This window comes from Triticum aestivum, chromosome 5D, assembly GCF_018294505.1.
Source record: "Triticum aestivum cultivar Chinese Spring chromosome 5D, IWGSC CS RefSeq v2.1, whole genome shotgun sequence".
Lineage (NCBI taxonomy): Eukaryota > Viridiplantae > Streptophyta > Magnoliopsida > Poales > Poaceae > Triticum > Triticum aestivum.
In genome coordinates this window covers 235,523,709-235,551,558 of record NC_057808.1, presented here as the reverse complement: position 1 = coordinate 235,551,558, position 27,850 = coordinate 235,523,709, and the positions used below count along the sequence as shown (strand labels likewise).

The 27,850-nt window shown below is 44.4% G+C and overlaps 1 protein-coding gene across 1 annotated transcript; it reads left to right on the top strand.

Moving 5' to 3' along the window:
• Positions 1-13,867: 13,867 nt before the first annotated feature.
• LOC123120376 (BTB/POZ domain-containing protein At3g08570) lies at positions 13,868-17,535 on the top strand. Its single transcript, XM_044540347.1, has 4 exons — positions 13,868-14,156; positions 14,875-14,941; positions 15,322-16,467; positions 16,736-17,535. Exons 1-4 carry the CDS (start codon positions 14,065-14,067, stop codon positions 17,321-17,323), a joined length of 1,893 nt encoding a protein of 630 aa, XP_044396282.1. The 5' UTR covers positions 13,868-14,064; the 3' UTR covers positions 17,324-17,535.
• The last annotated feature ends 10,315 nt before the right edge of the window (positions 17,536-27,850 follow it).

The following is a 27,850-nucleotide window of genomic DNA, read 5'->3' as shown; positions in this document are numbered from 1 at the left end:
TGGGACGACAATTTGCCATATGCAGAGTTTTCTTACAACAATAGCTACCAATCCAGTTTGAAGATGGCCCCTTTCGAAGCTCTGTACGGAAGGAGGTGCAGGACACCGTTGTTGTGGGACGAAGTTGGAGACCGCCAGTTGTTTGGACCAGATTTGATTAAAGAGTCTGAACAGAAGGTGAAGTTGATTCGTGATAGACTCAAGGTAGCCCAGTCCAGGCAGAAGAGTTATGCGGATTCTAAACGCAAGGAGACAGTTTACGAAGTCGGAGACAGGGTATATCTTCGAGTATCACCACTTCGAGGAGTGAAGCGCTTTGGAGTTAAGGGAAAGTTAGCGCCACGTTTTGTAGGACCATACAAAATTTTGGAGCGTATGGGAGAAGTTGCTTACAAGTTGGAATTGCCCGAAGGATTGTCAGGAGTTCACGATGTGTTCCACGTATCCCAGTTGAAGAAGTGCCACGCGGAGATGGCTGAGATACCACTGAGAGATACAGTGCCACTGGAAGCGATTCAGTTGGATAGTGATTTGACCTACGAGGAGAAACCAGTTAAGATTCTTGAGTTTGCCAGCCGAGTCACCCGCAACAAGGTTATCAAGTTTTGCAAAGTCCAGTGGAGTCACCATACCGAGGAGAAAGCCACCTGGGAGCGAGAGGAAGATCTACGGAAGGACCACTCTCACCTATTTTCTAGCCAACCCGAATCTCGAGGGCGAGATTCATCTTATGGGGGGTAGGTTTGTAACATCCCAAATTTTCAATTTGGAATGTTATACATTAGATCATCATGCATATCATACTTTATTGCATTTTGATTTGCGATCCTAGAAATTCCACACAAATCAAGGACCCACGGAGAGAGTTGGGGATTTCGTTATTTTCATATTTGGGTTTTCTCAAATTTTGAAAATAGGATAATTTGTTTTTATTATTTTTCTCTCCGAAAATATTTCATATCAAAATATATGAGAGGGGATAAAATGACTTCTCCACAAATAATGAAATATTGGAGGAAAAATGTTAAAAACAATTATTCGACTTTTATTTGGATTTTATTTGATTTTATTTGAATTAGGAAAAATGCGCGTTTTTTAAATTTTCATTTAGGCCCCAAATAAATGTTCATCTTGTCCGGCTTGATTTTAGAAGTTGGGGAAAAATTATTTCGGGATTTTTGGAGTCCGTTTAGTATTTCTTTTATTTGTTTTTCTGCGCGAAATTATTTATAAAAAAATCGCGAAACCGACTTTGGGCCGTGTTCGGCCAGGACTCCCCTGGCCAGGCCTTTATAAGGCGCCGCCACCGGCCCCGATAGCCCAAGCCGCTCGAGCCACCGAAACCCTAACCCTAAGCCCGATTCGCCGCCGCCGCCGACCCCGCCGCCCGACGCCGGAGTCCCGCCGCCCGCCGACCCATAGAGAAGTTGGAATACAGTAGGTTTAACACCAATATAAATAAATAATGAGTTCATTATAGTACCTTAAAGTGGTGGTTTGTTTTCTTATACTAACGGAGCTCATGAGATTTTTTGTTAAGTTTTGTGTTGTGAAGTTTTTAAGTTTTTGGGTAAAGATTTGATGGATTTTGGAATAAGGAGTGGCAAGAGCCTAAGCTTGGGGATGCCCAAGGCACCCCAAGGTAAAATTCAAGGACAACCAAAAGCCTAAGCTTGGGGATGCCCCGGAAGGCATCCCCTCTTTCTTCTTCGTCTATCGGTAACTTTACTTGAGGCTATATTTTTATTCACCACATGATATGTGTTTTGCTTGGAGCATCTTGTAGGATTTGAGTCTTTGCTTTTTAGTTTACCACAATCATCCTTGCTATACACACCTTTTGGGAGAGACACACATGAATCGGAATTTATTAGAATACTCTATGTGCTTCACTTATATCTTTTGAGCTAGATAATTTGGCTCTAGTGCTTCACTTAAATCTTTTTAGAGCACGGTGGTGGTTTTATTTTATAAAAATTATTGATCTCTCATGCTTCACTTATATTATTTTGAGAGTCTTTTAGAACAGCATGGTAATTTTCTTTGGTTATAATATTAGTCCTAATATGATGGGCATTCAAGATGGGTATAATAAAAACTTTCATATAGAGTGCATTGAATACTATGAGAAGTTTGATACTTGATGATTGTTTTGAGATATGAAGATGGTGATATTAGAGTCGTGCTAGTTGAGTAATTGTGAAATTGAGAAATACTTGTGTTGAGGTTTGTAAGTCCCGTAGCATGCACGTATGGTAACCGTTGTGTGACAAATTTGAAGCATGAGGTGTTTCTTTGATTGCCTTCCTTATGAGTGGCGGTCGGGGACGAGCGATGGTCTTTTCCTACCAATCTATCCCCCTAGAAGCATGCACGTAGTGCTTGGTTTTGATGGCTTGTAGATTTTTGCAATAAGTATGTGAGTTCTTTATGACTAATGTTGAGTCCATGGATTATACGCACTCTCACCCTTCCACCATTGCTAGCCTCTCTTGTGTCGCGCAACTTTCGCCGGTACCATAAACCCATCATTTACCTTCCTCAAAACAGCCACCATACCTACCTATTATGGCATTTCCATAGCCATTCCGAGATATATTGCCATGCAACTTTCCACCGTTCCGTTTATTATGACACGCTTCATCATAGTCATATTGCTTTGCATGATCATGTAGTTGACATCGTATTTGTGGCTTGGCCACCATTCATAATTTTTCATACATGTCACTCTTTATTCATTGCACATCCTGGTACACCACCGGAGGCATTCACATAGAGTCATATTTTCTTCTAAGTATCGAGTTGTAAGTCTTGATTTGTAAGTAAATAAAAGTGTGATGATCTTCATTATTAGAGCATTGTCCCATGTGAGCAAAGGATGATGGAGACTATGATTCCCCCACAAGTCGGGATGAGACTCCGGACAAAAAAAGGAGAGAAAAAAAGAGGCCATAAAAAAAGGAGAAGGCCCAAACAAAAAAAATGACGAGAGAAAAAGAGAGAAGGGACAATGTTACTATCCTTTTTCCACACTTGTGCTTCGAAGTAGGACCATGATCTTCATGATAGAGAGTCTCTTATGTTGTCACTATCATATACTAGTGGGAATTTTTTATTATAGAACTTGGCTTGTATATTCCAATGATGGGCTTTCTCAAATTGCCCTAGGTCTTCGTGAGCTAGCAAGTTGGATGCACACCCACTTAGTTTCTTCTAACATCCCAAATTTTCAATTTGGAATGTTATACATTAGATCATCATGCATATCATACTTTATTGCATTTTGATTTGCGATCCTAGAAATTTCACGCAACTCAAGGACCCACGGAGAGAGTTGGGGATTTCGTTATTTTCATATTTGGGTTTTCTCAAATTTTGAAAATAGGATCATTTGTTTTTATTATTTTTCTCTTCGAAAATATTTCATATCAAAATATATGAGAGGGGATAAAATGACTTCTCCACAAATAATGAAATATTGGAGGAAAAATATTAAAAACAATTATTTGATTTTTATTTGATTTTATTTGAATTAGGAAAATGCTCGTTTTTCAAAATTTCATTTAGGCCCCAAATAAATGTTCATCTTGTCCGGCTTGATTTTATAAGTCAGGGAAAATTTATTTCGGGATTTTTGGAGTTAGTTTAGTATTTCTTTTATTTCTTTTCCTGCGCGAAATTATTTATAAAAAAAAATTCGCGAAACCGACTTTGGGCCGTGTTCGGCCAGGACTCCCCTGGCCAGGCCTTTATAAGGCGCCGCCCCCGGCCCCGATAGCCCAAGCCGCCCGAGCCGCCGAAACCCTAACCCTAAGCCCGATCCGCCGCCGCCGCTCGACGCCGTCGCCCGATCCGCCGTCGCCGCCGACCCCGCCGCCCGACGCCGGAGTCCCGCCGCCCGACCCCGCCACCCGCCAGCGCCGCCCCGCCGCCCCTCGCCGGAGGTAGTCGCCGCCCCGCCGCCGGCGGTTTTCCTCGAGAAAACCGTCCGGTTTTTCGTTCGGTTTTAAAAAAAAAATTGATCTGTTTTTTCGGTTTAGTTTATTTAGCGAACACTCGTTCGTTCGTTCGTTTTAACGAACGGTTTTCGTTTTTTTTTCACAGACAGCGAACGTTCGTTCGTTAGCCTGTTCGTCAGTTTTTTTTTTCGGATTTTCCGCGATTATTTCTGATCGCGATTTCTGATCTGTTTTTCGTTTTAGTATAACTTTTTGCTCGCTTATCGGAATCAGGCGATTCAAGCGCCTAGAGTTTCGTCTCGAAACCCTCTTTCCGTTTAACCTATTCAAACAAGTTTTTGCCACTGTAAAATTTGACTTAAGTCCAGATTAGTAAACGAAGGTTGTTTCTTTCGCCGTTTGAGTTTCGTTGCTTCGTTCGATTTGATTCTTTTTGTAAACCGGAGTTCTTAAGTTGAACTTTCTGGTTAGATCTCTTATTTTGAGTTTTACTCGTGCACCTTTGCTTGATTGCTTATGTATGTATTGTTGGTTTGCAATAGAGTACCCGGAGTGCGAAGCGTGCTACTACGAGTCTCTAGGTTTCACGGACCATCAGCAAGGCAAGTAACACTTTGATCATACCTCTTTATCACCCAGTTTTATTGCATTAGATCAATCCTCAAACAATTGCATGATTAGGATCTGAATAACATGTGGGTTTTGGGAAGTAGATGAGGTAGTACCTATCGCCATGTTTATTATCAAACCTTTGGGAGTTACTTCTACGTTGCTTATATTGTTATGCTATGCTCGTAGACGTGGATTGGGTTTGAGTGAATTTTCCATGACAGATGTGAGATTGTTAATTAATGGTTCAACTTAAGGTGGCTACTTAAATAAACAACTGGGTGGATTGAGGCACCTGGAGAACCCAGTGGTGCCTGTATTTTTGGATATCCCGGAGTACCCGTGTGATCATCCTATGGACCGCCACCCAGACTCAAAGGGATCATGAGATTATTCATGCTAGAAACCTATGTGTGCATCCACAATCTATTATGGGCTCTAGCATAGTTGAGTAGGTTACATGACCTCTTGAAGAGGTGGGCTAGCAGATGTAGGGGAAAGTAGGTGTAACTGTCCACCCGGAGTAAGGAGTAGTGTTTCTGAAAGACTGTGTCTCGGTCATCCGTTTCTCAAACACCTTGTAGTGCGAGAAATCAAGTGGAGGCGATCGAGTCTTGTGGGAAAAAGTGCGCAAACCTCTGCAGGGTGTACAATCTAATCATGGTTAGCCGTGTCCCCGGTTATGGACATCTTGAGTATCTAGTTCTTGGATTATCATGTGAATCTCATCACCATGTTACTTAATTTAATTTGATTGGGTTAATCACGTTCTTAATTGGGATTGAGTTGGAGGTACCTTCTCAATGTTTAACAACCACCATGATAGTTAAATAAAATTTATTCCTTTGTGGTAGGGAAAAATTGGCTTTTCGCAAGACTGTAACCATAGAGCTTTCCACCAGCCAAATATGCATGTAGTGATAGCATTATTCTGTTCATTACTCTCTATGTGTTACATTGCCAGCATATTCCATGTGCTGACCCGTTTTCAGGCTGCAACGTATCATGTTGCAGACTTATCAGACGACGAGTAAGGAGCCTTAGGTCGTGGTCTTATACTCAGTGATGCCGTTGGAGTTGATGGACTCACTTTATCTTCCAAGCCTTCCGCTGTTATCGTATTTTGATGGCCTTAAGCCATATTTATTTGTATTGAGTTCTCTTGAACTATTCGATGTAATAAGTGTGTGATTGCTACTCTGTTATAAATCCTTCAAAGTACTGTGCGTGTCAGCATTACCGATCCAGGGATGACACTGATGCACGGAGACTAGACTGTTTGAGGTCTGGTCGCTACACTTCTTTTGTTGAGCTTTCATACACTTATAGCTCTAGTGCATCCGTTGTATGGCAATCTCTACTCACTCACATTGATATCTATTGATGGGCATCTCCATAGCCCATTGATACGCCTAGTTGATATGAGACTATATTCCTCTTTTTTGTCTTCTCCACAACCACCATTCTATTCCACCTATAGTGCTATGTTCATGTCTCGCGCTCATATATTGCGTGAAAGTTGAAAAAGTTTGAGAATACTAAAGTATGAAACAATTGTTTGGCTTGTCATCGGGGTTGTGCATGATTGGAGCATTTTGTGTGAGGAAAATGAAGCATAGCCAAACTATATGATTTTGTAGGGATGAGCTTTCTTTGGCTATGTTATTTTGAGAAGACATAATTGCTTGGTTAGTATGCTTGAAGTATTATTATTTTTATGTCAATATTAAACTTTTGTCTTGAATCTTTTGGATTTGAACATTCATGCCACAATAAATAAAATTACATTGAAAAATATGTTAGGTAGCATTCCACATCAAAAATTCTGTTTTTATCATTTACCTACTCGAGGACGAGCAGGAATTAAGCTTGGGGATGCTTGATACGTCTCCAACGTATCTATAATTTTTTATTGTTCCATGCTATTATATTATCTGTTTTGGATGTTTAATGGGCTTTAATATGCTCTTTTATATTATTTTTGGGACTAACCTATTAACCGAAGGCCCAGTGCCAGTTTCTGTTTTTTTGCCTATTTCAGTGTTTTGCAGAAAAGGAATACCAAACGGAATCCAAACAGAATGAAACCTTCGCGATGATCTTTCTTGGAACGAAAGCAATCCAGAAGACTTGAAGTTGAAGTCTGGAACTCCGCAAGGCGGCCACGAGGCAGGAGGGCGCGCCCAGGGGGTAGGCTCGCCCCACCCTCGTGGGGCCCACGGAGCTCCACTCACGTACTTCTTTCGCCTATATATACTCTTGTACCCTAAAAACACCAGGGAGAGCCATGAAACCACTTTTACACCGCCGCAACCTTCTGTACCCGTGAGATCCCATCTTGGGGCCTTTTCCGGTGATCTGCCGGAGGGGGAATCGATCACGGAGGGCTTCTACATCAACACCATAGCCTCTCCGATGATGTGTGAGTAGTTTACCACAGACCTTCGGGTCCATAGTTATTAGCTAGATGGCTTCTTCTCTCTCTTTGGTTCTCAATACAAAGTTCTCCTCGATGTTCTTGGAGATCTATTCGATGTAATACTCTTTTGCGGTGTGTTTGCCGAGATCCGATGAATTATGGATTTATGATCAAGTTTATCTATGAATAATATTTGGTTCTTCTCTAAATTCTTATATGCATGATTTGATATCTTTGCAAGTCTCTTTGAATTATCGGTTTAGTTTGGCCTACTAGATTGATATTTCTTGCAATGGGAGAAGTGCTTAGCTTTGGGTTCAATCTTGCGGTGTCCTTTCCCAGTGACAGTAGGGGCAGCAAGGCACGTATTGTATTGTTGCCATCGAGGATAAAAAGATGGGGTTTATATCATATTGTTTGAGTTTATCCCTCTACATCATGTCATCTTGCTTAATGCATTACTCTGTTCTTATGAACTTAATACTCTAGATGCATGCTGGATAGTGATCGATGTGTGGAGTAATAGTAGCGGATGCAGAATCGTTTCGGTCTACTTGACACAGACGTGATGCCTATATTCATGATCATTGCCTAGATATTCTCATAACTATGCGCTCTTCTATCAATTGCTCGGCAGTAATTTGTTCACCCACCGTAATATATGCTATCTTGAGAGAAGCCACTAGTGAAACCTATGGCCCCCGGGTCTATTTTCCATCATATAATCTTCTATTTTACATCATATAAGTTTCCGATCTACAATTCTAGTTTTATATTTATTTTATTTTGCAATCTTTACTTTCCAATCTATACAACAAAAATACCAAAAATATTTATCTTATTATCTTTATAAGATCTCACTTTTGCGAGTGACCGTGAAGGGATTGACAACCCCTTTATCGCGCTGGTTGCAAGATTCTTGATTGTTTGTGCAGGTACTAGGTGACTTGCGTGTTATCTCCTACTGGATTGATACCTTGGTTCTCAAAAATTGAGGGAAATACTTACGCTACTTTGTTGCGTCACCCTTTCCTCTTCAAGGGAAAACCGACGCATGCTCAAGAGGTAGCAGCCTGCCCGGTCAGTGACCGGTCATGATTTTTCGACTCAAATGGACGCCTCAAATGGGCCTCAAACGCCTGGGCTGATCGGCACCCCTCATATCCAGCCCAAATATGGGGCAGATATGGGGGCGCCCGGGCACGCCCGCCACATCTGACCCTGTAACATCCCAAATTTTCAATTTGGTATGTTATACATAGATCATCATTGCATATCATGTTTTATCGTATTTTGACAAATCCTCGATAAATCCTAAGCAACTCAAGGACCCTCGGAGAGAGTTGGGGATTTTCTTGAATTTTCATATTTGATTTTCATCAATTAATAAGACGAGGATTTTGGTTTTAATTATTTTTCTCTCCGGAAAAATATTTCATTTTAAAAATAAATGAGAGGAGAAAATATGACTTCTCCAAAATAAGTGAAATACTGGAGGAAAAATGTTAAAACCATTATTGGGATTTATTTGGATTTTATTTGCAATTTTTATTGCATTAAAAATATTGCATGTTTTCAAAATATTTATTTTGTGTTAAAAAAATGTTCACCCTATTCTAGATTTTCTAACAAGACGGGGAAAATTTATTTCATATTTTTCTGAATTTCATTTATTTTTCTGTAAATTATTTTCCGCGGATCTTATTTAAAAAAACACGCGACGCCCGCTGGGCCGAAGCCCAGCCGAGCGCCGGCCCACCCCCGCGCCCGTCTCCTCCCTGGAGACCGAGCGTACCACGCCGCCACCGCCGAGTCCGGCACCCGCACGGCACCCGTCGGCCGCCCCCTTCCCCAAGCTACCTCTAGCCCCCCCCCCTTTAAATACCCCCCTCTCTCTCTCCCCTCAACTCGCTCGCCGCCGCCGCCCTCATCTCGCCGAGCGCCGCCGCCGCGTTCGTCGCCGGAGCCGCCGCCCCTCGCCCCCCCGAGCCCCGCACCCCGCCGCCGAGCCCGGAGCCCCGCCGGAGCCTCGCCGGAGCCCGCCCGTCGAGGTACTGCCGCACCCCGTCGTTGCCGGTTTTCTTTAAAAGAAAAACCCTTTGTTTAAAAAAAACCTAGATCGGTTTTTTTCGGTTTTATTATTTTGCGAGCGTTCACCGAACCGTTCGTTTTAACGAACGCGTTCGTCGGTTTTTCTCTGTTAACGAACGTCCGTTCTTTAACCGTTCGTCCGTTTTTCTTTTTCGTCGGATTTTTCTGCGATTATCTCAGATTCGATTTCTGATCGAATTTTCGATTCTGTTTAACTTCTCACTCGTTTATCGGAATCAGGCGATTCAAGCGCCTAGAGTTTCGTCTCGAAATTCTCTTTCCGTTTAACCTACTCAAACAAGTTTTTGCTACAGTAAAATTTGACCTAGATCCAGATTAGTAAACGAAGCTTCTTCCTTTCGCAGTTTGACTTTCGTTGCTTCTTTCGAGTTGATTCTTTTTGCAAACCGGAGTTCTTAAGTTGAACTTTCTGGTTGGATCTTTCATTCGAGTTTTACCTGTGCATTAGATGAGTACTGATTGTATGCTTGTTTGTTGCGATAGAGTACCCGGAGTGTGCCGCTTGTTACTTCGAATCGTTAGGTTTTGCGGATCATCAGCAAGGCAAGTAACACTTTGGTCATACTTTTCATACCCAGTTTTATTGCATTAGATCTATTCCTCAAACATTGCATGATTAGGATCTAATTAAACTGTGGGTACTGGGAAGTAGTTGAGGTAGTACCTATTACCTGTTTTTCTTATCAAACCCTTGGGAGTTACTTCTACGTTGCTATTATATTGCTATGCTATGCTCGTAGACGTGGATTGGGTTTGAGAGATATTCATGACAGATGTGAGATGTTTATTAATGGTTCAACTTAAGGTGGCAACTAAAACTCACATCTGGGTGGATTGAGGCACCTGGAGAACCCAGTGTTGTCTGTTTGTATAAGGTCCGCCACCCAGGTTCAAAGGGATCATAAGATTATTCATGCTAGAAACTTCCGTGTGCAGCCACAAGCTATTATGGGCTCTAGCATAGCTGAGTAGGTTACAGGATCTCTTGAAGAGGTGGGCTAGCAGATGTAGGGGAAAGTAGGTGTACCGGTCCACCCAGAGTAAAGAGTGATTGTTCCTGAAAGACTGTGTCTCGGTCATCCGTTTCTCAAACATCATGTAGTGCGAGAATCAAGCGGAGGCGATCGAGTCTTGTGGGGAAAAGTGCGCAAACCTCTGCAGAGTGTACAAACTGATCATGATTAGCCGTGTCCCCGGTTATGAACAACTTGAGTATCTAGTACCTGGATTATCATTTGAATCTCATCACCATGTTACCTTTAATTAATTTTGTTGGGTTAATGATGACACTTAATTGGGATTGAGTTGGAGGTACCTTCTCAATGTTTCACAACCACCATGATAGTTAAATAAAATTTATTTCTTTGAAGTAGGATAAAATTGGCTTTTCGCAAAACTGTAACCATAGAGCTTTCCACCAGCCATATATGCATGTAGTATAGCATTATTATTGTTCATTGCTCTCTATGTATTACATTGCCAGCATATTCTATGTGCTGACCCGTTTTCGGGCTGCAACGTTTCATGTTGCAGACTTTTCAGACGACGAGTAAGGTGCCGTAGGTCGTGGTCTTATACTCAGTGATGCCGCTGGAGTTGATGGACTCACTTATCTTCCAAGTCTTCCGCTGTTATCGTTATTAGATGGCCTTAAGCCATTTATCATACTTAATCTCTTTGGAGATATTCGATGTAATAAGTGTGTGATTGCTACTCTGTTATAAATCCTCCGTTTGTACTGTGCGTGTCAGCATTACTGATCCAGGGATGACACTGGTGCATAGCAGCACAGACCATTTGAGGTCTGGTCGCTACAGACCCGACCCATGCTGGCCCACCCGACCCCACATATATTCGTCCCCATCCGCTCGTCGGAGCAAACCCTAGCCACTCCACTCCCCTCCATTCCCCTCCGCCACCCGAACTCACCTCCTGCGGTTTCCGACGTTCTCCGGCATGTCAGGCAACAGATCGGACTCCGACTAGTCCAGATCCGTCGACTGGGGTGTCATCCCGTGCGGGTTGGAGGAGGCAATGGCAGTCCACATTGCACTCCGCCGCTCCCGGGAGGACATTGCCTGGCCAACGGACGGATCTGTCCGCCGCGACTCCATAGCGTCGGCTCATCAGGCGCTCAGGTCCTCTGCGGCTGGATCCTCGCGGCCCCGACAGCCGGAACCCCTCTCCTTCCCCATCACCGGTCGGGCAAACTTTGAGTCCCGAACGGGCGGCCCGCCGTGGGAATGAGAGGATAAGGGCCGCCAAGGCCCGTATCGCGGCGGAAATGGTGGCGGCGGAGGCGACGGTGCGGGCGGTCGCAGAGGAGGAAGCCATCCACGTCTGCATTGTGAAGAAACGACAATGGAGAAACACGCGTGCCCTCGTCCAAGAGCATAATCGGGTGGTCCGTGCCATGGACGTACTGCCACCAAAGGAGGAGAAGGCGGACAACTCCGGCGAGGACAGCTCCGGCGACTAGCAGATCCGGCTCGATTCCTACTGCGTCTTCGACCGGTAGTTCCGCGAGAAGGACGACAAGGGCGTCGGGAAGGGCAAGGGAAGCCGTGGATGAACTCCACCATAGCCAAACATGAAAAATTTCGGTAGTTCGATGGCATCTTTAGTTAGTAGTGATGGAGTAGCCGGACGATATGTGTGCATCGACGTAATTGCATGAGTTGTATGGATTTGAGATATGATAATTCAAGTGTCCGGATGTGGAATACATTATTTGAGGGGTGACCGGTTAGTGCCCACAGACACGCCCGGACGCGTTTGCAGGCGTTTGAGGGGCCGGATTTGCCAAGTCTGGTTGTAGACGCTCTAACAGGGTTAAAGAGGAGAGAATTTACGTGATGCATTGTGTGTTATATTGTGCGTGTCGGACGGTTGGACAGTTTTTATATAGTACAAGACTTGAAGGATAATAAGTCTTTTCTAAAATTAAGGGGGGAAATAGATTACAAATAGTGTTGTACCAAATACAAAGATACGGTTGTAGTATGCTCTTAACAGTGTTGATGAACATTTGAGTGCGTCTTTTTAACGATGCACGTTGGAGATGCCATGGAGTGAATCACGAGAGAGGAGGAAGCAAGCACTAGAGGCTGCTGGAGCTGGGCAGGTCAGTGGCTGCTGCCATGATGGTTCTCTCCTCTCCTTTGGTCCCGTCTCTCTCCTTTTTATGGAGCTCCGCGCCCCGTCGTGTCACCGTGTCGCTCTCCCTCCCCTCTCCCACATTTTATTCCATCCATCCACTGACTCACGGCCTCCAGTAGCAACGATTATTGCGTTCTACGGCGTGCTCTGCTCAAGCTCAGCTCGGCTTCTTCTCCTTGCCGCCGAGAGGTTTTATTTTCATCTCTAAAGCATGAGCATAAACCATTCCTCCGTTTTCACAAAGAAGAAACAGCTTGTTATTGAATCCCGTGACCTTACTGTAACAGAAACGCATGGATTGAGTCGTTTTCGAACAAAAAGGAGAGAAGAAGAAAGGAAAGCATCGCCAGCAAAAACAGCCCAAACCTTGTTGCCATTTCTCGATGCGTGCCCCTTTGTTGTTGTCTCTCTTTCGTCCATCGGAAAGCAGAAACTCGGCACAAAGCCTCGAATAACCCATTGCACGTCGACGCCACTGATTGCATCATAATGCCGCGGATATTTGTCGAGATCGATAACGTGCTGCTTGCTTGCACGAACACAAGACGCTAGCGTGCATTGCGCATACATCAGACCGGCCCAGCAAAGCTCTGGGAGGGAGCTTCAGGGAATGGCAATGGAGTGTGAGCGGCAGTGGTCTTGCGGCTTTCTCGTGGGTGGACCAAACTCCGAGGCAGCTCTTTCTCCTCTCTGCTAAAGTAAAGTGGTGTCCATTGTGGTGTGGGTGGACAAGACAGGCAGCAGCAGCAGCAGCCGCCCGAGCAAGCAAGGAGCATCACAATCATTCCAGCACCGACAGCCTTCCACCCGACTCCACTCTCACAACTATTCTATACTACTACTACTGCTGCTATGTTTTGCATTTTGCGTGGATTTCCTGTCTGTTATGACTGACTGAGCCAGTGTCACAGATTGCAATCCGTCGTTGCATTAGTACAGTGTTATTTGCGATGCAAGGTATTTTCATTTAGTAGGATAATCCAGAGATTAAATTTTCCTGACCGAAGTAAAAGGAACCAACAAAGCAATCTATTTCAAGGAATATCCAAACATAGCAACATGGCTAGACCCGTAAGCATGGCCGCACAGGATCAAGCCTCTCTTGGGCACCTACCCATAGGCTGACAGTAGACCAGCCTTTGTCCCCTAGTCATCCAACTATTCATCTCTCATCAGTGTCACTTTCTCAGCCAATCCCCTAAACCAGCGCACAATACCAATACCCTGTCATCTAGCAGCTCCTTCCTTGCTCTTCCACATTTCTGTCTTGCCACATCTTTGTTGAATTGCACCCTCATACAGAACAATATTCTAACTATAGCATCCTTCTTCGAATGTACTCCTCCATCCTAAAATAAGTGTCGCTATTTTAGGACGGAGGGAGTAATAGATACTCTGAATTCTAGACTATCTTTTTTTCTTTCTTATTTGTAACCACACCTTTTACTCGTAAGAAAGGCACTTGTGTTTCTTTGTACTCCTACACAAGAGAAAAAGAGAAGAAGGGCGTGTGAGTAAATAGCACGAAAGGGCAACGAGGAAAACGAAAAGGGAGCAATCAAACCAAGAAACCGGAATGTTTGTCATTGAATATCTCTCCCTCACGCCGACGACCAGCCGTTATTCCTTCCGCTCGTCCTTTCCTCCTCCTCCTCCTCCTCGCTCTCCGTGTGTGAGCTGTGGGACGTCCCCTCCATTGCTCATCATTCCGAGCTTTGAGTTTTTTTTCCTTCTTCTCCACGAGAGGCAGAGTAGGTAGGTAGGCAGGCACCATCCATTTTAGCAAGGAGAAGAGGAGGTCGGGCAATGGGGTTGGCCAGCGACAGCGCCGGGTTCCCCTTCTCCGCCAAGCTCTCCGCCGCCAACTCGCCGCGCTTCTGCAACCCCATGAGCAGAAGGTGAGTCCTCGCCTCCCATCTCTTCCTCGTCGGTTTCTTTTCACCCCTTCTCCCGGGTGGGCTTTGCCGCCGTTCATGTTCTAGCGGCAAATGCGCCTGTGGTTGTCTTGGGAATCTTTTTGGGGGCGTCACAAACTCAGGATCCTTGCCAGCCAGTTTAGATCACGTGGAGCTAATTTCATGGGTTTCAGGCCAAGAAAAAAGAATGGCATCTGAACTTCTGAAGCTCCAGTGTCCAACTCAAGAAAACAGTGGAAATGTTACCCTGAAAATGTTCTTCCCGTAGCTCCCTCAAAGGGTTACTGTCAGATGGTCCTGGGTACAACAAAATGCCTGCACATTTATTATTTTAGATCGTCCCATGATTTGCGTAGATCCGGTTCTCCTTTAAAGGCTAGGGCACTTCCTCTGTTATACTCCTCAGTTTCTGAATAGGTTCATCTGAAAAGATCCATATGTGGCAAAACTTGATGCACTAGCAGCATTAGTTCAACATGTTCTGTTTATGTTAGTCTACAAGTTTGAGTTTTATTTTCCTTTTGCCTCAAGATTGTTTCATCAGTTGGTCATTCTGAACCCATATCCTGAATTTATATATGTTGGCAAACTGAAAGAGTATGGATTATATGGATTGTATGTCAACAGAATTATGCTTCACGTGTTGCACATTAAAATGAAATTCTTGGTGTTTTAATTCCCTACATTGCTTGTTGTGCAGGATATTTTCAGATGTTGCTGGGGATATAACGGTATCGGTGGATGGCCAATCTTTCCTCCTGCACAAGGTGCCCCTCATCTTCACCTCTTCTGAAGTTTTTATGGCCATCATTCTTCTTCACCTCTGTATTGGAGTGTGTGTTTCCCTCTTGGTCTTTTGAGTAGAAAAAAGAAACTGTGTTGTGTTTTTCATTTGAACCTTAGCTTCAGTTATCATGGCCAAAAGGTGTAAAGAAATAAGAACATAATCTGGGAGAAACAACTAATGGGTTCGCGTACATGATTAGGAATGTTTCGGGATCCTTTGTGCGCATGTGGGGAGAGGGGGTTTATAAGCAAACAAATTGTGATTGGTACTTTTTTCTTCTTTCTGATGCCTATTGTACGAGCTGAAGCCAAGCCTGTGGAGCACGTTTGATCATACCGTGTGTCTCTACTTATTTTGCAGTTCCCTTTAGTCTCTCGGTGCGGAAGAATAAGACGAATGGTAGCCGAAGCCAAGGATCCAGATCTCTCAAAGCTTGAGCTTGTAAATGTACCAGGGGGAGCTACAGCATTCGAACTCGCTGCGAAGTTCTGTTATGGGAGCAACTTTGAAATAACCACAGCCAATGTAGCTCATCTCCGGTGCATTGCAGAATATTTGGAAATGACAGAAGACTATCAAGAGGAGAACCTAATTGTCCGGACAGAGATGTACCTGAATGACCTTGTGGTCAAGAACCTTGAGAAATCACTACAAGTTTTATGCGCGTGTGAAGGCTTGGATCCAATGGTGGAGGAAATCGGATTTGTCGATCGGTGTGTCGATGCGATCGCGATGAACGCAAGCAAGGAGCAGCTGGTTTCAGGTTTGGCTCACTTGGAATGCGACGCGGGGTCCGGGAAGTTGCGGATGCATTGCCAGGATTGGTGGGTTGAGGATCTTTCTGCTCTAAGAATTGATTATTATCAGCGAGTGATCGCCGCGATGAGGAGAAGTGGCGTGAGGCCGGAGAGCATAGGCACTTCCATTGTACACTATGCTCAAACAGCTCTCAAGGGCATCGAAAGGCGGCACGTGTGGGATTCCGGCCCACTTGTCGGTGACAACCAAAGGGTGGTTGTGGAAACCCTCATCAACCTGATGGCAACCGAGAAGATCACAGCTGTTACCCTGTCATTCTTGTTCGGCATGCTGAGAATGGCGATAGAGGTTGATGCAGGGCTAGATTACAGGATTGAAGTCGAGAAAAGGATCGGTCTCCATCTTGAGATGGCATCACTTGATGATCTTCTCATCCCCTCCATGCAAACGAGTGAGTCCATGTTTGACGTCGACACGGTCCATCGCATATTGGTCAATTTCTTGCAAAGGATTGAGGAAGATGATTCAGGAGACTTGTCACCTTGCGGATACGAGTCCGACGGACTCAAGTCTCCGAGCCATGGCTCGGTGCTCAAGGTCGGAAGGCTAATGGATGGTTATCTTGCAGAAATTGCACCAGATCCTTATCTGAAACTGCAGAAGTTCATGACTCTCATCGAACTGTTGCCCGACTATGCTCGCATTGTTGATGATGGACTCTACCGAGCCATCGACATATACCTAAAGGTACAAAACTACACTATATCACAATGCTACATTTTGGTAGTTGTGTGTAGCAAACTTGTGAATTTGTAGGAGCAACTATATATGTTTAGACCAAAAACATTCTCCTTCTAATTATATAGTATATGTATTTGCCATCAGAAATAGCATGATATCTGTAGATGAGAATGTGGAATGTGATGATGTATACAATCAAATATAATTTCTAAATCTTGATTTGAATAAAGTTCTGAACCAAACGGTGTATATTTGAATAAATATGATCGATCAGGCACACCCATCTCTAATGGAATCCGAGTGCAAGAAGCTGTGCAAGCTGATCGACTGCCAGAAGCTGTCTCAGGACGCGTCGAGCCACGCGGCGCAGAACGACCGGCTCCCGATGCAGATGGTGGTGCGCGTGCTCTACTTCGAGCAGCTCCGGCTCAAGTCGTCCTTCTCGGGCGGCCACTCGGGCGGCGGCGGCGAGTACTGCTCCTTCTCCCAGCGGATCACCATGCCCATCAGCGGGAGCGGCGTGCCGAGCTCGTGCGTGTCGCCCCGCGCCGCCGGCGCCGCCGACAGCTACGCGTCGCTGCGGCGGGAGAACCGGGAGCTGAAGCTGGAGGTGTCGCGGATGCGGGTGCGGCTGACGGAGCTGGAGCGGGAGCAGGGGATGATGAAGCAGGGGATGCGGGACGGCCGCCCCGGGGAGCACGGCCGCGCCTTCTTCGCGTCGATATCGAGGGGGATCGGGCGGATGGCCATGTTCGGCCCGGCCGGGGAGAGGAGGAAGAAGAGCTCGAGGGCGACGGCGAGCTCGCAGTGCTCGGAGGGGAAGAGCCGGAGGAGGAAGAAACCATCGGTGACGTATGCGTAGCTAGCTAGCTAGAGGCTCTCAAGCCACGTGCGGGGAAACAATGTAGAATGTATGTACTGTGCTAGGTAGCTCGCGTATACATGATGCCGGTGGATTGCAACAAGTTTCCTTTGCAGTTTTATCTCGTATCCGATGTGACACCGAGAGATACGGCTAATCTGAGAACCTCTGGTAGTGTCGTCGGCCTCTAAAATGCTTTTGGAACTGACTTCTAAGACTCGGTTAGTGAAGTAAATAGCATAAAACCACCACATTCTAGGGTTTCAGAAAACCACCGCATTAGACTATCGCTTAAAAAACGAACCGATCATAGATGGATTCTAGGGTTTATCTAGTTGTTGTAACCAACATGGTTGAGATGTCGTTAGATCATGTATAAATAATGTTAGGGATCAATCCAATCTCAACCGAACCTGTAATTTCCTGGTCGGTCGATCCTGTATTGATGTGGTCCTGCTTCGAAGCATATGCTTCTCGCCATCTTTTGTGATATAGAGAGTTAGTTCCTCTTCCACTTAGCTACAACTCATCTACCATGGCACCCACGCTCATCCCTATCGCTGACAAGCTCTACCGTGTCAATTTCCTCGTATGGCGAGCTCATGCTCCGGACAGGATCAGAGGCACCCACTTCTCTGCCTACCTCAACAGCGAGCGACGGGGCCTGTCTTGGATGCTTGCTGACAAGGATGGTAAGCCCGCCGACAATCCAAATCCGACGCATGAGATCTGACAGGCCCAAGACTCCCAGGTTCTGAGCTTTATCTTCAATTCCATGTCACCGGCAATGATGATCCAGGTCACCCATTGCACAAAGGATGACGTGGCATGGACCGCTAGGTGTTCTCCTCCCACATGCATGCGCCCCTAGGAAGGACATTACTTGCCTTTCCAACAATCAATTTTCTTTTCAAATATATCTATAATGCACTTTCACTCTTTATTTGTTAACTTACAACGGTGAATTGGTATCCTGAGGTAGCTAACGGAAGTTGCCAATCTTACAACCGAACAACTACATATAGTTATCCTCTTCCTCCTTGGCACATCCAAAGCAGAACAGTTCACTTTTATGAAAATTAATCTTAAGGTTAGACAATTGTTCAAACAAGCACAAAAATAATTTCATATTTATGATCGTTTCCATATCATGCTCCATGTAGATGATTGTGCCATTAACATATTGTAGAATAGGAACCCCCCCCCCCCACACACACACATCCACTAGATGCAGGACTAACCCACTCACCTGCTTGTTCTCCTTGGCTCTAGCAATGAGGACAACAAACATATCGGCCACAATATTGAAAAGCATTAGAGACAATGGATCCCTTGCCGTAACCCCTTCCGAGTCTGGAAAAGTGTCCAATATCATCATTAACTTTAGCCCCGACACCACCCCCTTGAACAAAAGTCTTGACATGTTGCCTCCAAGCCAGATCAAAATGTTTCATACGCAATGCATGTTGCAAGAAGGGCCATTTAACTTTTTCGTATGCCTTCTCAAAATTCACTTTAAAGATAAATCCATCCAATTTCTTCGAATGAATTTCATGCAAAACGACTACACCCTATAGTATATGTCATCCTTTCATGAAAGCGGTTTGAGTAGGGCGAATCACTGTCTGAGCAATCTTTGTTGGCCGATTCGTATCCACTTTGGTAAAAAAAACTTAAAACTAACATTGCGTAAGCAAATGGGTCTAAACTATTTGATTTTCACCGCCATTTCCTTCTTAGGCAATAAAATAATAGTCCCAAAGTTGGGCTAAAACAACAGAAGCTCACCACTAAACAAATCCTAAAACATAGGCAGCATACCCCCCATTAATTGTCCCTCAACACCGCCTGTACAATTCCACCAAGAACACATCTAGACCAGGTGCTTTATTATTCTTCATCCGCAAAATTGCCCCATACACCTCCTTCTCCATAAAGGGGGCGGTCAACACATCATATTCTTCCGGACATAACTCGGAATATCCCCCATCATGCACTCATCCATGGATAACAAAATTGACACAGGGGCACCAAAGAGCTTCTTATAGAAATAAGAGATGTAGAATTCAGGTTCTCTTGACCTACAGTCGTACCCTCATCTTGCTCAAGTTGGACAATTCTTTTCTTTCTGTGTTTTCAGTTAGTTTAAATGAAAAAGTTCAGTGTTATTCTCACCCTCCATGACTCCCTTCACGTTAGCCCTATGGGCCCATTTAATTTCTTCCTCTATCAAGAGCTTAGCGAGACCCTCTTCCACTTCTAATTTGGCAGCACATTCTGCCGCGAGGGGGGGTGCCGCTTCAGCTCTGATGTCAAGCTCATTAGTAAGGTGAAGAAGCCTTTATTTTTTAACTTTGTAAACCCACTAGCATTCTTAGGCCAACCCTGCAAAAATTGTCTAGTCTCCCTTGGTTTGGAGGAATCTTTTAGGTATTTCATAGGATATGATTTTGTTGGGGAATGCAGTAATTTCAAAAATTTCCTACGCACACGCAAGATCCATCTAGGTGATGCATAGCAATGAGAGGGGAGAGTGTAGTCCACGTACCCTCGTAGACCGAAAGCGGAAGCGTTATGACAACGCAGTTGATGTAGTCGTACGTCTTCACGATCCGACCGATCCTAGTACCGAAAGTACGGCACCTCCGCAATCTGCACACGTTCAGCTCGAGGACGTCCCACGAACTCTAGATCCAGCTGAGGTTGAGGGAGAGCTTCGTCAGCATGACGGCGTGATGACGGTGATGATGAAGTTACCGACGCAGGGCTTCGCCTAAGCACTACAACGATACGATCGAGGTGGAAATCTATGGAGGGGGGCACCGCACACGGCTAAGACAACTGTCAACTTGTGTGTCTATGGGGTGCCCCCCTCCCCCGTATATAAAGGAGTGGAGGAGGGGGAGGGCCGGCCCTCTATGGCGCACCCAAGGGGGGAGTCCTACTCCCGATGGGAGCAGGATTCCCCCTTCCCTAGTTGGAGTAGGAGAGGAAGGAAGGAGGAGAGAGGGGGAAGGAAAGGGGGTCGGCCCCCACCCCAATTCGGATTGGGCTTGGCGGGCGCCCCCCTCCTTGGCCGCCTCCTCCTCTCTCCCACTAAGGCCCAATAAGGCCCATATACTCCCCGGGGGGTTCTGGTAACCTCCCGGTACTCCGGTAAATGCCCGAACTCACCCGGAACCATTCCGATGTCCAAACATAGCCATCCAATATATCGATCTTTATGTCTCGACCATTTCGAGACTCCTCGTCATGTCCGTGATCACATCCGGGACTCCAAACAACCTTCGGTACATCAAAACACATAAACTCATAATACCGATCATCACCGAATGTTAAGCGTGCGGACCCTACGGGTTCGAGAACTATGTAGACATGACCGAGACTCATCTCCGGTCAACAACCAATAGCGGAACCTGGATGCTCATATTGGTTCCTACATATTCTATGAAGATCTTTATCGGTCAAACCGCATAACAACATACGTTGTTCCCTTTGTTATCGGTATGTTACTTGCCCGAGATTCAATCGTCGGTATCTCAATACCTAGTTCAATCTCGTTACCAGCAAGTCTCTTTACTCGTTCCGTAATGCATCATCCCGCAACTAACTCATTAGTCACATTTCTTGCAAGGCTTATAGTGATGTGCATTACCGAGAGGGCCTAGAGGTACCTCTCCGACAATCGGAGTGACAAATCCTGATCTCGATCTATGCCAACTCAACAAACACCATCAGAGACACCTGTAGAGCATCTTTATAATCACCCAGTTACATTGTGACGTTTGATAGCACACTAAGTGTTCCTCTGGTATTCGGGAGTTGCATATTCTCATAGTCATAGGAACATGTATAAGTCATGAAGAAAGCAATAGCAACAAACTAAACGATCATCGTGCTAAGCTAAAGGATGGGTCTTGTTAATCACATCATTCTCTAATGATGTGATCCCGTTCATCAAATGATAACTCATGTCTATGGCTAGGAAACTTAACCATCTTTGATTAACGAGCTAGTCAAGTAGAGGCATACTAGTGACACTCTGTTTGTCTATGTATTCACACATGTACTAAGTTTCCGGTTAATACAATTCTAGCATGAATAATAAACATTTATCATGATATAAGGAAATATAAATAACAACTTTATTATTGCCTCTAGGGCATATTTCCTTCAGTCTCCCACTTGCACTAGAGTCAATAATCTAGTTCACATTGCCATGTGATTTAACACCAATAGTTCACATCATCATGTGAATTAACACTCTATAGTTCACATCGCCATGTGACCAATACCCAAAGGGTTTACTAGAGTCAATAATCTAGTTCACATCGCCATGTGATTAACACCTAAAGAGTACTAAGGTGTGATCATGTTTTGCTTGTGAGAGAAGTTTAGTCAATGGCCTGCCACATTCAGATCCATATGTATTTTACAAATTTCTATGTCTACAATGCTCTGCACGGAGCTACTTTAGCTAATTGCTCCCACTTTCAATATGTATCCGGATTGTGACTTAGAGTCATCCAGATCGGTGTCAAAGCTTGCATCGACGTAACTCTTTACGATGAACTCTTTATCACCTCCATAACCGAGAAACATGTCCTTATTCCACCAAGGATAATTTTGACCGTTGTCCAGTGATCTACTCCTAGATCACTATTATACTCCCTTGCCAAACTCAGGGCAGGGTATACAATAGGTCTGGTACACAACATGGCATACTTTATAGAACCTATGGCTGAGGCATAGGGAATGACTTTCATTCTCTTTCTATCTTCTGCCGTGGTCGGGTTTTGACTCTTACTCAACTTCACACCTTGCAACACAGACAAGAACTCCTTCTTTGACTGTTCCATTTTGAACTACTTCAAAATCTTGTCAAGGTATGTACTCATTGAAAAAACTTATCAAGCGTCTTGATCTATCTCTATAGATCTTGATGCTCAATATGTAAGCAGCTTCACCGAGGTCTTTCCTTGAAAAACCCTTCCAAACACTCCTTTATGCTTTCCAGAAAAATTCTACATCATTTCCTATCAACAATATGTCATTCACATATACTTATCAGAAAGGTTGTAGTGCTCCCACTCACTTTCTTGTAAATACAGGCTTCTCCAAAAGTCTGTACAAAACCATATGCTTTGATCACACTATCAAAGCGTGTATTCCAACTCCGAGATGCTTGCACCAGTCCATAAATGGATCGCTGGAGCTTGCACATTTTTAGCACCTTTAGGATTGACAAAACCTTCTGGTTGCATCATATACAACTCTTATTTTAATAAATCCATTAAGGAGTGCAATTTTGTTATCCATTTGCCAGATTTCATAAAATGCGGCAATAGCTAACATGATTCAGACAGACTTAAGCATCGCTACGAGTGAGAAAATCTCATCGTAGTCAACACCTTGAACTTGTCGAAAACCTTTTGCGACAAGTCGAGCTTTGTAGATAGTAACACTACCATCAGCGTCCGTCTTCCTCTTGAAGATCCATTTATTCTCAATGGCTCACCGATCATCGGGCAAGTCAATCAAAGTCCACACTTTGTTGTCATACATGGATCCCATCTCAGATTTCATGGCCTCAAGCCATTTCGTGGAATCTGGGCTCATCATCGCTTCCTCATAGTTCATAGGTTCGTCATGGTCAAGTAACATGACCTCCAGAACAGGATTACCGTATCACTCTGGTGCGGACCTTACTCTGGCTAACCTACGAGGTTCGGTAGTAACTTGATCTGAAGTTTCATGATCATCATCATTAACTTCCTCACTAATTGGTGTAGGCATCACTAGAACTGATTTATGTGATGAACTTCTTTCCAATTCGGGACCAGGTACAATTACCTCATCAAGTTCTACTTTCCTCCCACTCACTTCTTTCGAGAGAAACTCCTTCTCTAGAAAGGATCCATTCTTAGCAACAAAAATCTTGCCTTTGGATCTGTGATAGAAGGTGTACCCAACAATTTGGGTATCCTATGAAGGCGCACTTCTCCATTTGGGTTCGAGCTTATCAGGTTGAAACTTTTTCACATAAGCATCGCAACCCCAAACTTTAAGAAACGACAGCTTAGGTTTCTTGCCAAACCACAGTTCATATGGTGTCGTCTCAACGGATTTAGATGGTGCCCTATTTAACGTGAATGCAGTTGTCTATAATGCATAACCCCAAAACGATAGTGGTAAATCGGTAAGAGACATCATAAATCGCATCATATCTAATAAAGTACGGTTACGACGTTCGGACACACCATTTCGCTATGGTGTTCCACGTGGCGTGAGTTGCAAAACTATTCCGCATTGTTTTAAATGAAGACCAAACTCGTAACTCAAATATTCTCCTCCACGATTAGATCGTAGAAATTTTATTTTCTTGTTACGATGATTTTCCACTTCACTCTGAAATTCTTTGAACCTTTCAAATGTTTCAGACTTATGTTTCATCAAGTAGATATACCCATATCTGCTCAAATCATCTGTGAAGGTCAGAAAATATCGATACCCGCCGCGAGCCTCAATACTCATTGGACTGCATACATCAGTATGTATTATTTCCAATAAGTCAGTTGCTTGTTCCATTGTTCCGGAGAACGGAGTCTTAGTCATCTTGCCCATGAGGCATGGTTCGCAAGCATCAAGTGATTCATAATCAAGTGATTCCAAAAGCCCATCAGCATGGAGTTTCTTCATGCGCTTTACACTAATATGACCTAAACGGCAGTGCCACAGATAAGTTGCACTATCATTATTAACTTTGCATCTTTTGGCTTCAATTTTTATGAATATGTGTATCACTACGATCGAGATTCAATAAACCATTTATATTGAGTGTATGACCATAGAAGGTTTTATTCATGTAAATAGAACAACAATTATTCTTTGACTTAAATGAATAACCGTATTGCAATAAACATGATCCAATCATATTCATGCTCAACGCAAACACCAAATATCATTTTTTTTAGGTTCAACACAAATCCCGAAGGTAAAGGAGTGTGCGATGGTGATCTTATCAACCTTGGAATCACTTCCAACACACATCATCACCTCACCCTTAACTAGTCTATGTTTATTTTGCAACTCCCGTTTCGAGTTACTACTCTTAGCAACTGAACCAGTATCAAATACCGAGGGGTTGCTATAAACACTAGTAAAGTACACATCAATAATATGTATATACAATATAGCTTTGTTCACTTTGCCATCCTTCTTATCCGCCAAGTATCTAGGGCAGTTCCACTTCTAGTGACCATTTCCTTTGCAGTAGAAGCACTCAGTTTCAGGCTTGGGTCTAGATTTGGGCTTCTTCATGGGAGTGGCAACTTGCTTGCCATTCTTTCTTGAAGCTCCCTTTCTTTCCCTTGCCCTTTTACTTGAAACTAGCGGTCTTGTCAACCATCAACACTTGATGCTTTTTCTTGATTTCTACCTTCGCCAATTTCAGCATCGTGAAGAGCTCGGGAATTACTTCCGTCATCCCTTGCATATTATAGTTCATCACGAAGTTCTAGTAACTTGGTGATAGTGACTAGAGAACTTTGTCAATTACTATGTTATCTGGAAGATTAACTCCCACTTGATTCAAGCAATTGTAGTACCCAAACAATCTAAGCACATGCTCACTGGTTGAGCTATTCTCCTCCATCTTGTAGGCAAAGTACTTGTTAGAGGTCTCATACCTCTCGACACGGGCATGAGTCTGAAATACCAATTTCAGCTCTTGGAACATCTCATATGCTCCGTGACATTTCAGAAAAATTTTGAAGTCCCGTTTTTAAGCCGTAAAGCATGGTGCACTAAACTATCAAGTAGTCATCATACCGAGCTTCTCAAACGTTCATAACGTCTGCATCTGCTCCTGCAATAGCTCTGTCACCTAGCGGTGCATCAAGGACATAATACTTCTGTGCAGCAATGAGGATAATCCTCAGATCACGGAGCTAGTCCACATCTTTGCTACTAACATCTTTCAACTTATTTTCTCTGGGAACATATCAAAAAATATACGGGGAACTACATCGCGAGCTATTGATCTACGACATAGATATGCAAATACTACCAGGACTAAGTTCATGATAAATTAAAGTTCAATTAATCATATTACTTAAGAACTCCCACTTAGATAGACATCCCTCTGGTCATCTATATGATCACGTGATCCAAATCAACTAAACCACGCCCGATCATCACGTGAGATGGAGTAGTTTTCAATGGTGAACATCACTATGTTGATCATATCTACTATATGATTCACGCTCGACCTTTCGGTCTCAGTGTTCCGAGGCCATATATGCATATGCTAGGCTCGTCAAGTTTAACCCGAGTATTCTACGTGTGCAAAACTGGCTTGCACCCGTTGTTTGTGAACGTAGAGCTTATCACACCCGATCGTCACGTGGTGTCTCAGCACGAAGAACTGTCGCAACGGTGCATACTCAGGGAGAACACTTATACCTTGAAATTTTAGTAAGGGATCATCTTATAAAGCTACCGCCGAACTAAGCAAAATAAGATGTATAAAAGATAAACATCACATGCAATCAAAATATGTGACATGATATGGCCATCATCATCTTGTGCCTTTGATCTCCATCTCCAAAGTACCGTCATGATTTCTATCGTCATCGGCATGACACCATGATCTCTATCAACGTGTCGTCATATGGTCGTCTCGCCAACTATTGCTATCGCATAGCGATAAAGTAAAGTAATTACATGGAGCTTGCATCTTATGCAATGAAGGGACAACAATAAGTCTCCTGCCAGTTGCCGATAATTTCAAAAACATGATCATCTCATACAACAATTTATATATCATCACGTCTTGACCATATCACATCACAACATGCCCTGCAAAAACAAGTTAGACGTCCTCTACTTTGTTGTTGCAAGTTTTACGTGACTGCTACGGGCTTTAGCAAGAACCGTTCTTACCTACGCATCAAAACCACAATGATTTTTCGTCAAGTGTGTTGTTTTAACCTTCAAAAAGGACCGGGCGTAGTCACACTCGATTCAACTAAAGTTGGAGAAACTGACACCCGCCAGCTACCTGTGTGTGAAGCACGTCGGTAGAACCAGTCTCGCGTAAGCGTACGCGTAATGTCCGTCCGGGCCGCTTCATCCAACAATACCGCCGAATCAAAGTATGACATGCTGGTAAGCAGTATGACTATTATCGCCCACAACTCTTTGTGTTCTACTCGTGCATATAATATCTACGCATAAACCTGGCTCGGATGCCACTGTTGGAGAACGCAGTAATTTCAAAAAAATTCCTACGCACACGCAAGATCCATCTAGGTGATGCATAGCAACGAGAGGGGAGAGTGTAGTCCACCGTACCCTCGTAGACCGAAAGCGGAAGCGTGATGACAACGCGGTTGATGTAGTCATACGTCTTCACGATCTGACCGATCCTAGTACCGAAAGTACGTCACCTCCGCGATCTGCACACGTTCAGCTCGGTGACGTCCCACGAACTCTTGATTTAGCTGAGGTCGAGGGAGAGCTTCGTCGGCACGACGGCGTGATGACGGTGATGATGAAGTTACCGACGCAGGGCTTCGCCTAAGCACTACAACGATATGACCGAGGTGGAAATCTGTGGAGGGGGGCACCGCACACGGCTAAGACAATTGTCAACTTGTGTGTCTATGGGGTGCCCCCCTCCCCCGTATATAAAGGAGTGGAGGAGGGGTGGGCCAGCCCTCTATGGCGCGCCCAAGGGGGGAGTCCTACTCCTGGTGGGAGTTGGATTCCCCCTTCCCTAGTTGGAGTAGGAGAGGAAGGAAGGAGGAGAGAGGGGGAAGGAAAGGGGGCCGGTCCCCCACCCCAATTCGGATTGGGCTTGGGGGGGCACCCCCTCCTTGGCCGCCTCCTCCTCTCTCCCACTAAGGCCCATCTACTCCCCGGGGGGTTCCGGTAACCTCCCGGTACTCCGGTAAATGCCCGAACTCACCCGGAACCATTCCGATGTCCAAACATAGCCATCCAATATATCGATCTTTATGTCTCGGCCATTTCGAGACTCCTCGTCATGTCCGTGATCACATCCGAGACTTTGAACAACCTTCGGTACATCAAAACACATAAACTTATAATACTGATCGTCACCGAACGTTAAGCGTGTGAACCCTACGGGTTCGAGAACTATGTAGACATGACCGAGACTCATCTCCGGTCAATAACCAATAGCGGAACCTGGATGCTCATATTGGTTCCTACATATTCTATGAAGATCTTTATCGGTCAAACCGCATAACAATATACGTTGTTCCCTTTGTCATCGGTATGTTACTTTCCCAAGATTCGATCGTCGGTATCTCAATACCTAGTTCAATCTCGTTACCGGCAAGTCTCTTTACTCGTTACATAATGCATCATCCTGCAACTAACTCATTAGTCACATTGCTTGCAAGGCTTATAGTGATGTGCATTACCGAGAGGGCCTAGAGGTACCTCTCCGACAATCGGAGTGACAAATCCTAATCTCGATCTATGCCAACTCAACAAACA